This window comes from Zosterops lateralis (genome assembly GCF_965231275.1).
Source record: "Zosterops lateralis genome assembly, chromosome: 15".
NCBI lineage: Eukaryota > Metazoa > Chordata > Aves > Passeriformes > Zosteropidae > Zosterops > Zosterops lateralis.
Genome location: NC_139775.1, coordinates 2,029,959 through 2,046,189, shown reverse-complemented (window position 1 = coordinate 2,046,189; position 16,231 = coordinate 2,029,959). Strand labels below are relative to the sequence as shown.

The following is a 16,231-nucleotide window of genomic DNA, read 5'->3' as shown; positions in this document are numbered from 1 at the left end:
CCCCCCTCCTCCTCCTCCCCCAAAAAATCAGATGGTTTTCAAAAATAAGGCGTCCAAACGTCCCATGGCGCGGTGCAGGGAGCCAGCCCCGGCGCGGTGGTCTGGGCGCTGCCTGCAAAGGAGAAAAGAAGGGGGAGGTGCGGTGAGCTGACATGCCCCGACACCCCCCGTGCTCACAGCCACCCCAAAAAACACCCCCCAAAACCCATCCGCACCTTCCCGGAGTGGAGGGTGGAGAAGGGGTAAGGAGCGGGGTGGAAAAAAAAAAAATCTAAGGAAAACTTATGGCAAAAGGCAGGGACAAAAAAAAAAAAAAACAAACAAACAAAAAAAAAAACCCAAAAAACCCTAAGTATTTAAAAATAACATTTTAAGAATTTAAACTTTTTTTTCCCCCCCAAGAGTTCCGTTTGGCACGGCCGCAGCCCGGGCCGGGCCGGGGAGAGCAGCAGCCCCAGCCCGGCTCCGGCGGGATCCACCGGCGGGACCGCGCTCCGTCCCGAACAACACACACACAGATCCCAGAACAACAACAAAACCCCACCAACAAAACCCCACCCACTCAACTATTCCTTCTTTTTCTTTCTTTCCTTTTTATTTTTAGTTGGGTTTTTGGGATTTATTTTATTTTATTTTGCCCCCCTTTTCTTTATTTCTCCCCCGCCGCGGGCTCCGGCATCCCTCCCGCAGCCCTGCTCCTCGCCTCTTTCCGAGCTCCCTCCCACGGCTCCAAACCACCGACTGCCCTTGTTCTTTCGACTTTTTTTTACTATTATTATTATTATTTTTCCTTTTCCCAGCGCCGCTTTCACTCGGGAAAACAAAACCCGAGTATTATCATTTCCCGGCACAGCGAAAAAAAAAAAAAAAAAAAAAAAAAAAAACCACCAAAAAAACACCTCAACCACATATATAAAACTATCTATATTTGCACTTGCAGCCTGATGAAAGGCTCCACTCGTCCGCCGTATTTTGCACCGGGATAGCGAGAAGTAATAAACACTGCGGGGATAAATAAAGTGGAGGTTTCTGTCCCTCAAACCTTCCCCGAGCGCTGCCGGAGCCGCTCCCGGTCCCGGACGGGCGCTCCAGCGCGGGGGAGGGAGGATTTTAAAAAACCTCAAAACAAAGAAAAAAAAAAAGAAAAAAAGAGAAGAGAAATGCACAATTATAACCCGAAAAATATCACTGCTTTGGTCTGTCGAGGCTTTTTAAAATATAATTTTTGAGTGGATTTTAAAATTAATTAAACCCTGCCTGCGTGGCCGCTCGGGGCGAGCCTCACCCGGGGGCTGCGGGAGCGGCAGGATCCCGGCTGGGAAGTAATCAAAACAGGGGGAAAACGGCTAAAAAGGGGCAAAAAGCGGAGGGGGGGATGTGGCGGGAAGAGGGGGGCCGGGGGGTGTGGGGGGGAGATGGGCTCGCCGCCCCGGGGTCGGGCTGCGGGTCCGGGTGCGGGTCCTACCTCGGCGCGGTCAGGCCGCCTGGTCGCGGGGCATGGCGGCGGTGCGGGGCTGGGGCGGGGGGTGCCGGCTCGCCGCCCTGCCCGCCGCCCGGCTCCTCCGCTGCTCCGCTCCGCTCCTCAGGGGCAGCAGCGCGGGAGCGACGCGGTGGCGGCCGCGCCATGGAGCGGCGGGGCCCCGCCGAGCTGCGGCATCGCCTCCACACACACACACACACACACACACACCCGCCTTCCCGGGCCGGCCCCGCGCGCGCGGCTCGGCGGCGCTTAAGGGAAGAGGACAAAAAAAAAAAAAAAAAAAAAAAAAGAGACAGGGATAAAAAAAAATAGGGAGAAAAAAATATTTAAAAAAAAAAAAGGGAGCGCGAGCGCGGGGCGGGAGGGAGGGAGGGAAAAAACGGGGGAATGGGGGAGGGAAAAAAACGGCGGCGGCGGGGCTATGAAACACGCATTGTTCTCGGCGCGGCTGGGGCGGGCCGGAGGCCTGTCTGCGCCTTCTGATTGGTCGGCCGGGCTGTCACTCGGCGGCGGGTAAACAGCCAGCAGTTTCTAGGCCCCCCGCTCGCCCCGCCCCCGGCGCTCCCGCTGCTGTTTCCAGGCCGCCCCCGCGCTCTCGCCCGGAGCGGGCGGGCGGTTGGCGGGAGCGGCCGCGGGTCCCCCCGCTCCGAGCGGGGCCGTGAGGGGGGAGCGCCCCGCGACCCCCTTTATTATCTGTGCGGGTTAAATCCTTCATCCCGCCCGGGCAGGGCCGAGGGGGAAGTGCCGCCGGGCCCTCTCCCACGGCCCCGCCGCGGACAAAGCGGCCTTTCAGGGCCGGGGGGAGCGGGGGAGGGTCCCCTGCCCTCCCTGCGGGCTCCGCCCCCCCCAAAAATTCAAAAATAGGGTGAAAAAGGAGGCTGGGGGAGGAGACACACACACTCTCCCCTTCTGGATTTTGAGCGGGGCGGCCCCCCCTGCACTGCCCGCCGGCCGCACCAACTTTTACTTTTCTTTCCTTTTTTTTTCCTTTCTATTTTTAATTTATTTTTCCCTTTCCCCCCCTATTTTTAATGTATTTTTCCCTTTGCGCTGCACAGAGCACTCCTCTGGGAGAAGTAGGGGGGGGGACACCCTATCGCTGCCAAACCCCCCCCGAACTTCCCAAGCCACCCCCCGCTTCTTTACTTAATTAAACAAAAATCGGCTTTTATAACCAAAAAGGGGAGGAGGGAAAAATCTAATTTAATCTGGTATAAATTAACAGTAATAATAATAGAGCTTCCCCCCCCCAACCCCCCGGACAAGAGTTTCGAGGCACCCACCGGGACATCGGCCAGAAAAAAGAGGACAAACAGCCCCAAAAATCTGCTTATTTTTAAACGTTCCGAGCAAAATCGAGTTTGTCGAGAAGCCCTCACGCTGCTCGAGGCCCCGGTTTAACGCGAAAATAATAACAATAAACAATAATAATAGATATTTATGTTTTTATTTATATTTAAGAGCGAAACTGCGTCAGAGGCGAGGGCTCAAACCTCGCTGCCTCTGAGGGGAGGGCGCTTCTTTTCCCAGTCTCCTTCAGTAAAAAAAAAAAAAAAAAAAAAAAAAAAAAAAAAGGGAGAATTGGGGGTGAGGGGCAAAAAAAAAAAAAAAAAAAAAGATATTAATGGTTTGATCGCTTTTATGTGGCTTTAAAAGCATATTTTATAAATGTTTAATGCCTTCACGCCCGGACCTCCCCGCCGCTGTCCCCGGGCCGGGGGGTTGGCATGTCATAAATCAGGGAAATGCTAATAAAAAATAGAAAAAAAAAAAAAACAGGCTCGGGCGGGGCAGGGGGGGGACAGCCCCCCTCCCTGCAACTCCAGCCCTTCCTCCTCCTGCTGCCCTTCCCCCGGCCGGGAGCCATCTTGTACAGCAGCTCCTGGCTGGGGCAGCGCTGCTGCAAAACACCCTCCAACACAGCGAAAAAACCCGCACCGAACCTCCAAGCTAATGTACGCTTTTTTTTTTTTTTTAATTATTATTGTTATTGTTATTATTATTATTCCCTCTCCGGCGCGGTCCTGCGGGCGCGCCGGTTTTCCCACCGTTTTGCACAGGAAATCCCAGCCCTTCTTCTTTTCTCCCCATTATTTCCCCAAATAAGCCGTCCTTGCAGCTGGGGGGGACACACAAAAATACACACTCAGGTATGGGGGGCTGCGAGTACCCTCGTGGATTTTTTTTTTGCCGCAATCAGCGCTTTCTCCAAAAAAATACCGATTTTTATTAAAAATAATATCGGGGCGGGGAAGAGGGGGCGGGGGGGGGGAGTTGTCCCGCGAGCAGCCGCACCGCGCTGTGCTCCCCCCCATTCCCGTTCCCATTCCCGATGTCGGTGCCCGGGCTCCCGGCAGGTTCCCACGGTGCCGCCCGCCCCCAGGCCGCCCCCCGCCCCCACCCGGGGAGGGGGCACCACCGCCCGCCCTGCGCGCCCAGCTCTGCTCCCTCCGTCTCTCCCCTTGTGCTTTTTTTTCCTTAATTTTCTTTTATTTTCCCTTCCCCCCCCCCCCCCCCCAATATTTATTCTCCATTTTGTCTTGTTTTGGCGTTTCTTCCTGGTTTTCCGTTTGTTGGGGGTTTTGTTGTTGTTGTTTTGGGGGTTTTTTCCATCCTTCCCTTCTCTCCCCTCCCCGGACGAACAAGAAATTCCCGGTGGCCGCCCCCGTCCCGGTGCCCGCGGAGGCAGCGGAGCGGTGCGGAGCCCCCAGCCCCTCACCGGGCACTGTCCCCCCCTCCCGGGATGCAGGTAGGACGGGGAGGGCGGAATCTGGGAGTGGGGGGAGCTGGGGGAGGCTCTCTGGAGACGTGGGAGGCAAAGCAAACCGATGCCCCCCGCCCCCAATGCATCTCCCGCGTTTTGGGGGGGCTGCCAGGCTGTGCGGGGTGGGGGACACTCACCCCTTCATTGCCAACCCCAGACTTTGCACCCACAGACTGGGCACGCACCCCCATCCCCATCTTCTGGGACCCCCCAAATCCCCTTTTTTTCCCCCCAATAAACCCTCCCCGTGATCTCCATCCTTGGCTGGGGGGTTGCTGTGCATCCTTTCCTCCCGCTGTTTTTAACGTGCTTACTACACGTTTTCAGGGTGTTTTTGGAGCTATATTTAAAGCGTGCAGTCAGTGGCTGGATTTAGAAATCCAGGCATAAATCACATTAAAACGCGGACGGCGACGATCCCAACGCGTCGGCAAAGCTTTGCCCTGATTTCATTCCTTCCCCCCCATCTTAGAATCAGAAACAACAAAGTCTCATCCCCCCCAAATAAAACCCTGTAGGGGCAGAGGTGGGATTTGGAGGCAAGGGGGGGGGCCCTGCTGGGGTTTACTCCAATGTATCCATGGCAGTTTATTATCGGTGGGGGGGCTTGGATAATTCCAAAGCCTGGGGTCTGTCCCCAGCCCAGCCCCTGTGCCTGCAGTGAAGGAGCTGCCATCCCTGGGGAGGGGGCTGTGGAGTGGGGGGGTCCCAATGAGGAGATCCCCAGGGAAACGGTTTGGGAACTGAGCAAAGAATTTCTGATTAATGACCAGAACAGCTTGGGATTTCGGTTTTCTCCATAAATCCTGGCTGATTATAACCCTTGTGCTCAGCCTGGCAGCGGGCTCTGCATGGAAGGGGGAGCCCAAGAAAGAGCCCGCAGCGGGGGCTGTGCCCAGTGCCTGGCAGCAGCTGGAGGCTGCAGCATCCTCACCATCCCAGGCAGAGCAGGGAAGAAGGGAGAGGGGCCAGGGTGTGTACAGGAATGGGGTTGGTGCCCTCCCCCCAGTTCACAGCAGTTCCAATCCTGTAGCTCTGGGGTTTGTAAAGCCAAATGTGTCCCAAACCAGGCTGGTTTCAAGTCCAAATAAAGACTGATGGTTTTTTCCTTGCCTGGCACGGGAGGATGGGTATTTATGCACAATCCCACCCTGCTCTGCCACCTGTGCTCTCATTTCCACCCCAAATCCCGAGCTGGGACCCCCAGTGCCAGGACCTGCCCCATGCTGGGTACCCTTTGCTTTCCACAACCTCCACCAAGCCCCTGTTCTGGGTTTTTTTCGCAGCTAGATCGGCTCTTGGATACATCAGGCTGGATTTTTTTTTCCCCCTTTTTACCCAATAATAAGCTTTTTTCATCCAAGATCAGGGGAAAAAAATAGGCAGGGAGGAGGGCTGACATGCACAACCCATAGAGTGCTTTGAGAGGAGCACCAACCCCAAAGCTGTAATTACTGCCTGCGTTTTTTGGCTACGGATCAGCTGCTAAATTAGTCGTAAGGCACGGAAACGGCAGTTACACCTTTCAGGGGAAAAAATGTGGTTTAGTGGAGGGGAAATGTGCATGGGAAACCTCCCCAAAACTGCAGTCCCCGTACAACACCCCACTATTAGAGCTGCTGCATTTGGGAGTTTAAAACAATCCTCCATCCAGGTGAGCTGAGCTCGGAATGACAAGACCTGCATCAACAGAGTAAATTGGGGATTTTTTTCCCTTGATCTGTCAGTTAAATCAAAAATACCCTCCTGGATGCAGGACACGAGCTAGAAAGAGAGGCAGGAGCAAGTGCTATTTTGAGGTTTGATATAAAATAGATACCCTTGGCTCCAGCAGTTCTCCATAGCCCAGCCCACTGGAGCTGCAGGTACTTTCGTATGCATACAAAACATTCTAAAATGGAAAATATTCACAGCTGCTCTCACTGTTTTGACAGGGGGGAAGGAATCGCGGGGCATGTTAAGGAGATATTAAAAGCTGTGGTTTGAAGCTCCTAAAGCATTTACTCAGCGGGAGAGCCAGAGAAAGAAGTTTAGAAGTTAACTGCATACTTGTGTGCCTTTGCTCTGTCCTTCTTAAAATTCACCTTTCCTATCTGCTTCTAATTTAAACAAGCAGAGCCCTCCAGGAACTGGAAAATCCAGATTTGCAGCATCTCCCAGGGAAAGACAATTTCCTACGTGCCCCCCCAGCGTGAGGGTCCTGCTGAAGGTTAAACTCGTGAGTGCCTTTGGTTTTGCACCAAGTTAATCTCCCCACAAAATAAAAGACTGGGGAAATGCTGGTGAAAACTGCACTGATGTTGCCGGCTGGTCCCCGGCTTGCTCCCATCCCTCTTCCAGAGCCAGATGTGGATTTCACCACCTCTGCCAGCCTTGAATGCTCATCCGCACACCGTGCCCTGGCCTGCTTCAGTTCCCCTACCTGAAAACAGAGTAAAACCATCCACCTCCCCGGGGTACATTACCACGGCTTAAAATTAACACTCGCAAATGTATTTTCAAATCTCTTCATGAAAGGCATGGGAAGCGCTGGGTGTTAGCAGAGTAGATCCTTCACCTTTTAACAGCTGTTAATTGCCATTAAAGCCGAACCTGCACAGCTTTATTGGAGCAGCATCTGAGTTTCCGTGTCGCATGCCGCGCGTTGCGAAGCCCGCGTCCGCCCTCGGTCGTGCTCTCCTGCACGTGCCAGCTGCCATGGCGAGGTGTGCTGAATAAATCCTGCCTCACTGGTGGCTATCTTGCACTTTGGGGCCCTTTGGAGGGTTTCCTGGTGCCAGGTTTTTTTTCCTTCGCCGTCCTGTGAGTTCGTTGCACCAGTTTCGAGAGGCTCAAAATGCCTTCCTCTCGACTCGCAGCGGGAAAGTAGATGGGGATGCAAGACTTGTTCCCAAAAATACCCCGAGGAAGCCAGCAGGAGCCTGCCCTCGAGGAACTGTGTCCCTGAGGCTGAATCCAGCCTGCAGCTGCCAGCAAAAGCACGTGCTGGGTGTCACAGGGATGGGAATAGCTCTCTGTGACCGATGTGGAGTAAATCCAAGTCATCAACAGGCAGGGCTGGGGAAAGGCTGCCAGCACTGCTCCCCCCTCCCATCCACTGTGCTGGGGATCCCTTCCCTGCTGCCTTTGGGGTTCACTGACCTGATCCTTTCCATGGCATCCCCCATCACCCTGCAGCCCAGATCTGGCTGGAGAAGCCAAGCACCAGGCAGGGGAGAACCCTTGGGAAAACACTGTGACAGTTCTCTCACTATCCGTGAAGCCACTGGCCCCTCACAGGTGCTTTATGCACCCTCAAACACCCAGACCCACCCGCGGGTGCCCTGTGCCACCAAACTGTTGGTGCTAAAACACTGAGGTGGATTCAGCAGGGGAAGAAGTCTCTGTGATTCCGAGTATCTTGTTAGACCCCAGGGTTTCCTCTCTCTCCCCCTGGATCCAGCACAAGGAGGGAGTGTCCAGGGCTGGCTCCCAGGGCTATCCCATCTCTCTTCCCATCACCCAGCCCTCCGCGTGGGGGAAGGGGCAGTTGGACCCGACGAGCCCTTTCTGCTCCACAAAGCTCGTCAGCCAGCGGCGCTGGGCTTATAATTATTATTTCCTTAAAGACGAGCCGAGCAGCTTTAGACAAAAAAGTCCCCTCTTGTCGGAGCTGGAATTTGATGTCCTAACGACTGTTTTTGTACCGCGCCTGTTAGAGGAAAGAGCTCGGCAGGAGGGGGAAAGAGAGATTTAATTATAGAGCTGCATTGTGATTTTGCACACATAGCTGGCTGTTGTAATCAGGTTACAAGTGTATCTGATTTTCTTCCCTCCCCTCCCTCTTCCTCCTCTTTCTCTCTTTTCTTTTCTTTTTTTTCCTCCCCCTTTTTCCTTTCGGTGGTCCAAATTAGTTGCTTATGTTTGGGTGTTGCAGAGACGAGCTGTTATTTGCCTTCGCTGAAGATCGTGATCAAGGGAACGGTGTTTCCAAAGAACCTCGGCAGCTCTTTGCTGAAGGAAGGCAAAGGTTCCCAGCTCCAGCAGAAACCCACAGGGCTGTGCTGGGCACTCACAGCCCACCATTCCAGAGCTCCCTTCCCACCACCAAATTAAGGGGAGACACCCAAATATATGTATATATACACACACATATATCTGCCTCCCCCATGCTCCCCACCAAATTCCTTCACATCCAGGATTCCCTCAATGAACTGATGCACTTGAAGAAGAGGAGGACCCGATTTACCTTACCTGGGGCAGGAGAAGAGAAGGAGAGGAGACAAGAACCTTTTAAAAAGAAACTTAACATTTTCCCTATCTGAGGCAAGTGATACCGCACTGGGATTGGGGACTGTTGTTGGGTTCATTTAGGAATCCATTGTTGTCCATGTGAATTCTTTTTTACATTTCAAATAACAGGATTATTTCCCCAGGGGGTAATATCCTGTAATTTGAACACAATAATGGGAATAAATTACTTACTTAGAACTAATAACGACAGCCTGATTCCGATATATATAGGAACTGTAACAGCTTTGGTTAGTTAAAGTGTAATTGTGTCGACGGATGACATTTTCTTTCAAAGGAATCTGAATGACTTTTAATTAAATTTGCTGGGGGTGGGGAAGAGAGGCAGAGATACACTGGGAGATCTCTGCTGCTGAGGCTATGGCTGGTCCCAGCCTTGGTGCCCCAAGTCCAGCTTTGCCCCAGGCTGTCAATCCACCGTTGTGGAGTTTAAAGACCAGGCACAGAACAGAGGAGAAGGAAACTGGCACTAAATCCCCACAGCCCAGGGATGGTGGGATGGACAGGGTGGGGAGGATGAAGAGGACAGTGAGGCTGGAGGGATGGAAGGATGGAGCCCAGCCCATTTCCCAGTCTCCATCCTGGCAGAGGGCAGGGCACTGCCCACATCCTGCCCTGGGACACCACAGAGTTGCCTCTGCCTTTGCTGGGAAACAGAAGAGCTGAAGGAGGGCAGGAGGCACCAGCAGGCAGGCAGGACAGCTCTGCTGCTCACACTGGAGTCACAGAATCCCAGAATGGTTTGCATTGAAGGGAATCTTAAAGACCACCTTGTTCTACCTCCTGCCCCGGGCCGGGATACCTTCTACTATCCCAGGTTGCTCCAAGCCCCATCCAGCCTGGCCTTGGACACTTCCAGGGATCCAGGGACAGCCACAGTCTCTGGGAAACCTCTGCCAGGGCCTCCCCACCCTCACAGGGAAGAATTTCTTCCTCATATTCAATCTAACTCTGCCCTCTGTCAGTGAGAAGCCATTCCCCTTTGTCCTGTTACTCCATGCCCTTGCCCAGAGTCCCTCTCCAGCTCTCTTGGAGCCCCTTTAGGCACTGGAAGGGGCTCTAAAATCTCCCTGGAGCCTTCATCTCTCCAAGCTGAACACCCTCAACCCAATATTATTACCTCAGCCCAAGGATTCTTCAGCACTCTGACGAGGGGGACCTGCAGCAGCAGCTGTGGATCCTAGTTCCTCACCCTCACCCCAAAACTCCCCTGCAAGCCCGGGGCTCTGCACATCTCACCGCTGTCTCCAGCCGCTCCTCAGGTTTGTTTCTGAATCAGCAGCACACGAGGTTCCCTTCAGAGGCAGGGGAAAAAACAACAATAACAACAACAACAAAAAAAAAACCCTGCAGTGTGCAGAAAGCCAAGTTCCTGCCCCGAAATAATCCTGGAGAGGAGTGGCGTGCTGCTGCCAGCGGCTCTAGCCTCCTCCAGGACTCATTTTCCTCTGTTTATCTTGAAAATATTTCTGCGCTGAGGTCCCACCCCGCGCGGCGGAGCCCTGCGAGGCCACCTTCAGCCTGACACACGGCCTCCTGTTTACCCACTGCCAGCTTTACAAATAGCTTATTAAGCCCAGAGGTCTGTTTGCTGGAGGAAAACCTCATGGAGCAGCTCCTGCAGCCCCTCCCAAGGCTCCTGCCAGCTGTGCCCCCTCCCCAAACCCCTCTGATGTGCATCCAGGGGCTCAGACCCCTGTGGCTGTAGACATCAGTGTCTGCTGGGTTTGGGAATTGCTCCTGCTTTGATAAAATAACCAGAGTGCTGCTGGTGGGTCTCCCAGCACTCTCATCCTCTCCCTGTTCCCAGGCTGATGTCCCAGATGGGATTTTGGCATGACACAAGGATGCTGTGGCACTGCCAGCTCTGGTTTATGTGATTCCACTGTGGGGAAGTTTTTCCCTTTTGCAAGACCCCCCTGCAAGGACTGCTGGTTTTGGGGGGAGGTTGAAGGAGTTTGGGTTGCAAGAAGAATATTTTGAGGGTTGCTGAAAACATGTCCAAAGCCGTAAGAGATGAGGACAGTTGGATGCTGTGTGGTGGTCCTGGCAGGAGCCCAGTGAGACTGTGCCTCCAGATTCCCACCCAGCCCTGGGATCCCCAGGAGGGAGCTGGGATGGGGGTTTCAGCCCACAGCAAACAGTGTCAGGGATGTCCCACTGGGCCCGAGCCTGACCACAGGCACCTCTCTGACCACAGGGACCATCAAACCCATACCCAAGCGCCTCTGTCGCTGTTGCCACCACTGTCCTGGGCAGGAGCCTGGCTGCACCCAATCCCCAGCATCCCAGCCCCACCCTGGGGTGCCCATCCTGGGCATCCCTTCCCCAAGCACCCCCTAAAGCATCACTTCAGGAGGGTGCAGCCAGGCAGAGCCCCATAACACAGCAACATTCATAGCCCAGCTGAGCAGATTGAGTTACCTGCCCCTGGAAGAATAAAGGAGGCATTCAGCCATTTTTTTGAAGTCTTTTCCCCTGCCAAGGCCAGACACGGTGGTGACGGTGGCGCACAGAGGCCGGGAAACACGAGCCCTCACCTCTCCCTCCGAGGGTGACCCCGATCTGCCCCACATCCCCCTCTTCTCCGACCCTTTAACACCCAGGGAAGCACATGCTTTGCTCACCCGTCACGAGCTCCCTTATCTTTAATAAAACCTTTAAGAGCAAAAGTCAGGCAATGCCGGCACAAAGGCAGCTCAGCCTCCTCCTGGGACATTAATCATTTTCTTTGACACGTTTTGCTAATTAGCCAAAGCATTTGCCTCGATAGGGGAGAAACTGGGGCCTGGGAAGAAAAAAAAAAAAAGAAAAAAAAAAAAGAAAAGAAAAGAAAAGAAAAAAAAAAAAAAAAAAAAAAAAAGGAAAAAAATTAGAAGAAGGGGGAGAGGTGGTAAGGGAGGAAGAAATGGGGGAAGAAGGAGGTGATGTCACCCCTGTGCAATCCGGCATCCCTGGGCATCACCTTGCTGGGAGAAAAACCAGTCCCAAGCCCATCCCCAGGATTTTGGAGCACAGTGAGCTGCAATACACATTTTACTTTCCCCATCCTATTCCTGGTTGCCCCAATAGTGCAGATTGCAGCCATGAAGGGTTATTTGAAACACGCTGTTTGGAGCTTTAACTCATGGCTTTATCTTTTACATGGCTGTTAATCCTTGGGACACATGTTTCCTATCAGCCCTTGATATTTAACATACAATAAGTGTCTTATTAAATCCCAGGGACTGGCTCCATGCAGACCTCTCCCCTCAGGACCTGTCCCCAAAGGTAGATGGGGCACCCCAGCTTGGGCACAGATTTGGGGTGTAGAGTGTGTTATAATCAACAGGGAGAGAACTAGAGTAGGGTGAAAGCTCCTCTGCACAGGACTTCGGCTCCCACACATGAGGAAACCCCTCATAATTAAAAAAAATATGTTATTTGTAAGGGTTTTCTGGCAATGCTGTGGTGGCCAGTGAGCCCATCTCAGGCAGGACTGGCTACTGCCCTCAGCATGACTTCCTTTTCTGAGTCCAACTCAGTTTTCATAGGACTTGATGTTTTCTAGAGGAGAGATATCATAGAGAGAGCAACTCGCAGTCGATTCCCTTTAATCCACAGCATTCAAAATAGGAAAGCCCAAGGAGAAAGCATTGCCTGCTCATCCCTCCCTCCAGCCCAGCATGGCAAAATACTGGCTCCTGTCCCATTCTTGGACATCAGCACTCTCCATCCCAACTCCTTAGGGAAGGGCAAGGCAGAAAACCACACGGCACAATCCCCTTCTCTCCACACAATCAAGTGTAAGAACGATGAAATTCAGTGATTCAGCCCCTCACATGATGTAAGGACACCCTCCTGCCCACAGCAACTGTCCCATCCCCATCCATGGGTACAAGGGAGCAGGAGCAGCATCCCAGAGCCATGTCAGTCCTTTTGGGAGTGTTAAAAAAACAAATCACAGCTCTTTGCTCCTCTCCAGCACAAGTTTCTCATTGCTGCGGGATGACACACACCACCTCCTCCAAAACAAGGCGCTGTATTATTATTCTATTTCTAATTTGGGGATTGGAAACGGTCTTCCATGCCAGATTCCAAACTAAACCATCACACACACCTCCCTCCCCTCAAAGAGAAAAAAAAATGCTGATGTGCTTTGCAGAGAGTGGTGGCACGGTCAGTGTTCTGTGAGGAAAGGGTGAAGGTGTGGTACACAGCAGTGAGCACCGCAGAACATCCCTCTCAGTGCCTATTTCCAAGAAAAAATATTTTTAAAGAGTCAATTCAGTTAAATACAGAGCTGGCCCAGACTCCTGCTGCAACTGGGTCTGGGATGGGCTGGTCCTACTAGGAAAGGGCTGTGCTCCATCTCTGCCCTCTGAAGGACTTGCAGAAAAAGCAGTGGAAGGTGAGTATTTGGGAAGCAGAGTGATGCTGGGAACTCGATGGGAATCAGCATCCTTCCCATTCTGAGTCTTTTAACTCAAATTTACCAATGGATCCTGCTTCCTTCCTAGGAGGCATCAAAAAACCAAGCCACACAGTGAGGTGAGGTCTCACTTCTTTGTGTCCTGCCTGGCCTTGGGGACAGTGGGGACACCCAGGACAAGCCTGGATGAGTCCCCAGCCCCATCACCCCAGGTTATGCCACAAACCTTACAGAGAGATTTGGGGCGGGGGGGGGAGCGTGCAGCTGGCAGTGCTGGCAGGAGTGTGGAAACCAGCACACAAGGAGCCGGTGGAAACCCTCCAAGCTTCCAACGCCATTGTATAAGAGCCGCTCAAAAATACTAATCCCAAAAAAATTCAGCCCTGGGAGCGTGACCAGGCTGCCTCCCAGGCCGCCAACAGAGCGTGGCTTGCATAGCCTGTGCATATCCAGGGGGGAAAACGCCTTCAGGTGAGCGAGCCCCGCAGGAAGGTCGGGCTCCCAGATGTTTTCATACCAATGATCCTTTAAAAAAAAAAGACAGACAAGCGAGGCACGGAGGCAGGATCACCCGACATGCCGAGCGCCGCTGCAAAACAAGTCTTTTTTCCATGAGTCACCGGTGGAAAGAGCAGATCAGGCGTCCCAAGGGTGGGCTCGGCCCGGGGCGGCTCCGCGGCCGGGAGGATGCTGCGGGTGCAGCCCCTTCCCTGCCCTGCTCCCAGCGCTCCCCAGGCTGCTCTGGGGTGTGTTCCATGGAATCCCCGAGGGGCTCGGGATGCGGGGAGGCGTCCTGTGCTGCTCAGGCGTTTGCAGGGTTTTCCCGACCCTCCTTTCCCCAGCTATTCCCCGTGGAGACCAAACCAAGTGTGCCCTTCACTGTGAGCTCGGGGCTCTTCCTTGCCCTGCCGCTATCCCCTGCGCCTCCCCTAAAATCCTGCCCGAGGGACCGAGACAGGCGGCGGCAGAAATAGAAATAAAAATAAATTAAGAAATGTGGAAGGAGAGCCCCGAAACAAACGGGAAGGGGCGAGAGCGATGACAGACAGCGCAGGAAGTCCCCGGGATGGTAAATCCCGCTGGGAATGCATGAAGCCAGTGTGTTTCCTTCCCCGGGCTGGGTGGAGGTTACGGGGAGGGCGGCGGGTAAAGCCGAGGGGGTCTGGGGTGGGTGTTTTGGTGTATAAAAAGGCGGCGATGGAGGAGAGGTGACGCCCGGGCAGTGCCCAGGGCAGGGAGCCGGAGGCAGCCCGGGAAGGGACGGGATCACATCCCCGGGAGGGCTGGAGCTCCGGCCCGTCATCAGCATCACCCGCAGCATAAGAGCAACCCTGGCTGCGCTGTGGGTACAGAAACGGCACGTACTTGTTGCTGGCCGGGTTTCCTGGCAGTCTCAGGCAGGATTTGGCTGCGCAGGAATTTGGAAGCTGCCTTAAATCCAGAAAGAAATGAGAAAAGGCTGGGAGCGACTTTCTTAGCAGAGTTCAGCAAATCCCCGCTCGGCAGCGGGGCCCCGGCCGCCCTCTCCCGACCGGGGATGCGGCTGCCGGGGACGGTCCTCTCCTCCCCGGGGACATCGGGGAAGGCTCCCCAGCACCTTCCACGCCTTCTCCTCCCTCTTCCCAAAAAGCCTCTTTGCCCACAATGCCCCTCAGCACCAAACCCTCCTTCTCACCTCACCCCGCTGAGGTGACCCCACCATGGATTGTGCTGCCCTGAAACTCCACAGATATATAAATATATCTATAAATGCCCCTTACCTTAGCCCTGGGGCTGCCAGGGGCTGCTCTCTCCCCATGGATACACTGGCTCAGCCCTGGATTGACACCAGGCTTCACTGTCTTACTGCTCATTTGGGGGGAATCAGGAGGAAAGGGAAGAAAAAGAGACAAGGGGTGCTGAGTGCTCTAAAAATCAACAGCAAAAATGCAGAGAAATTCTAATTCACCCCAAAGTCTCCTTTGGATTCTCAGGGAGGTGCTTCCCTACCTCTGGAGCTTTGCATGGGTGGCTGTTCTCATCCAGAGTCAGTGCTGGGGCCATTTCAGCCCCACACCCCTCAGCAGTCCAGCTCTGGCTCTCCACAATCCCAGATCCATTTTCAGGGATTTGCCTGCTTCATCCTGGCTCGTTGTATTTGTGGGAAGCTCAGGATTTCTTAGAAAAAACAAGCCTGATGCCTGTGATGTTCCTCAGCTTCCCAAGTGACACCCTGGGGTGGGGAGGCTCCTGGTGATGGATGGTACCCAACCCTGCATCACCAAAATCCAGGTTACACCTTTTCCTGGAGGGCCAAGGTAGAACAGCCAAGCACTTTCCACCCCAGTGATTTTTTTATCTCATTTAGGAAAATTTTTTTAATTACTGGTGCCACTACTCTGCTCACTTTCTGTGTAAGCACAGCCTCTCCACGGTGGTTTAGATGGACTGAACTCACACACCTTCCTTAAAGCTTCCACTGGGAAAAGCAACTTGCCTCACTGCCCTGGGAGAGGGAAGGGGAAGCCCAAAAATCCCGGAGGCAGGACTTTTGTAGGGATAAATACACTCAGGATATACTCCAAAGCCATCAGCTCTGTGTTTCCCTTCATTCTCTCACTCCCAGTTCTCTCTTTATTCAGGGGCAAGGATCAACACAGACACCCCATGCCACAACCCCTCCAACTCCCTATATTTGCCCTAAATGGATTTTCCTGCCTTTTTTCCCCTGGCTCAAGCACCATCCTTTCCTACAGCACCTGGGACATGACAAACATTATTCAACATCTTAGCTAGGGTTTATATATTAATCTTTTAACTCCCAAACTGGAGCTTGCAGAGGAAAAATCCAGTCTGGTGGGAATAGGATGTCAGCCACAATCCTCCCTGGCTTTCAAGCATCTCCTTTGGCTTCTCAAGCCTCATTTTGGGGAGCAAACAGCTTTTCCATACTGGGCTGTGTCTTGTGCTGCCTCTCCCTGATGAAGAAGCCCTTGAATATTGTGGAAAGGGCTCAGCTTTGCTTTGGTGAAAAGCTGCTTTCTCAAAAAAACTCTAAAACAAGCTTCTGCAGGAAAAATAGATGGTTTGGGATGAGCAGGGGTGCTCATCAGGGATTCAGAGCTGGATTTGCCCCCCACCCTCCCCTCGGTGTGCCCATCAGGCCCCCAGAAAAGCCAGTTTTGCTCATTGCTAGTAACTCCCTGCAAAGAGGGGAGGGAAGAAAATTCCCTTCGTGCCCTCACTGATGCAGAGACAAGGCAACATCGTTAAACTAAACCAAACAAACGAATCCAGAGGCAAA

General features: G+C 53.3%; 1 protein-coding gene across 2 annotated transcripts; it reads left to right on the top strand.

Annotated features, from left to right (window-relative positions):
* The first annotated feature begins 37 nt into the window (after positions 1 to 37).
* Positions 38 to 6,728, top strand: LOC310915581 (uncharacterized protein). 2 transcript variants are annotated; one of them, XR_014591191.1, is made up of 2 exons: positions 38 to 3,438; positions 6,364 to 6,728. XR_014591191.1 is itself a non-coding variant. In XM_083872560.1 (2 exons), exons 1-2 carry the CDS (start codon positions 3,229 to 3,231, stop codon positions 6,440 to 6,442), a joined length of 1,083 nt encoding a protein of 360 aa, XP_083728686.1. In that variant the 5' UTR covers positions 38 to 3,228; the 3' UTR covers positions 6,443 to 6,728. The 2 variants fall into 2 exon arrangements, 1 of the variants encoding a protein (XP_083728686.1); XM_083872560.1 differs by having other exon boundaries at positions 38 to 4,232.
* The last annotated feature ends 9,503 nt before the right edge of the window (positions 6,729 to 16,231 follow it).

Coding starts and splice junctions, on each gene's coding strand:
- LOC310915581 (XM_083872560.1), top strand. CDS start 3,229: ATGCTAATAAAAAATAGAAAAAAAAAAAAAACAGGCTCGGGCGGGGCA. Junction 4,233..6,363: donor CCCCCCCTCCCGGGATGCAG/GTAGGACGGGGA, acceptor TTAAACAAGCAG/AGCCCTCCAGGAACTGGAAA.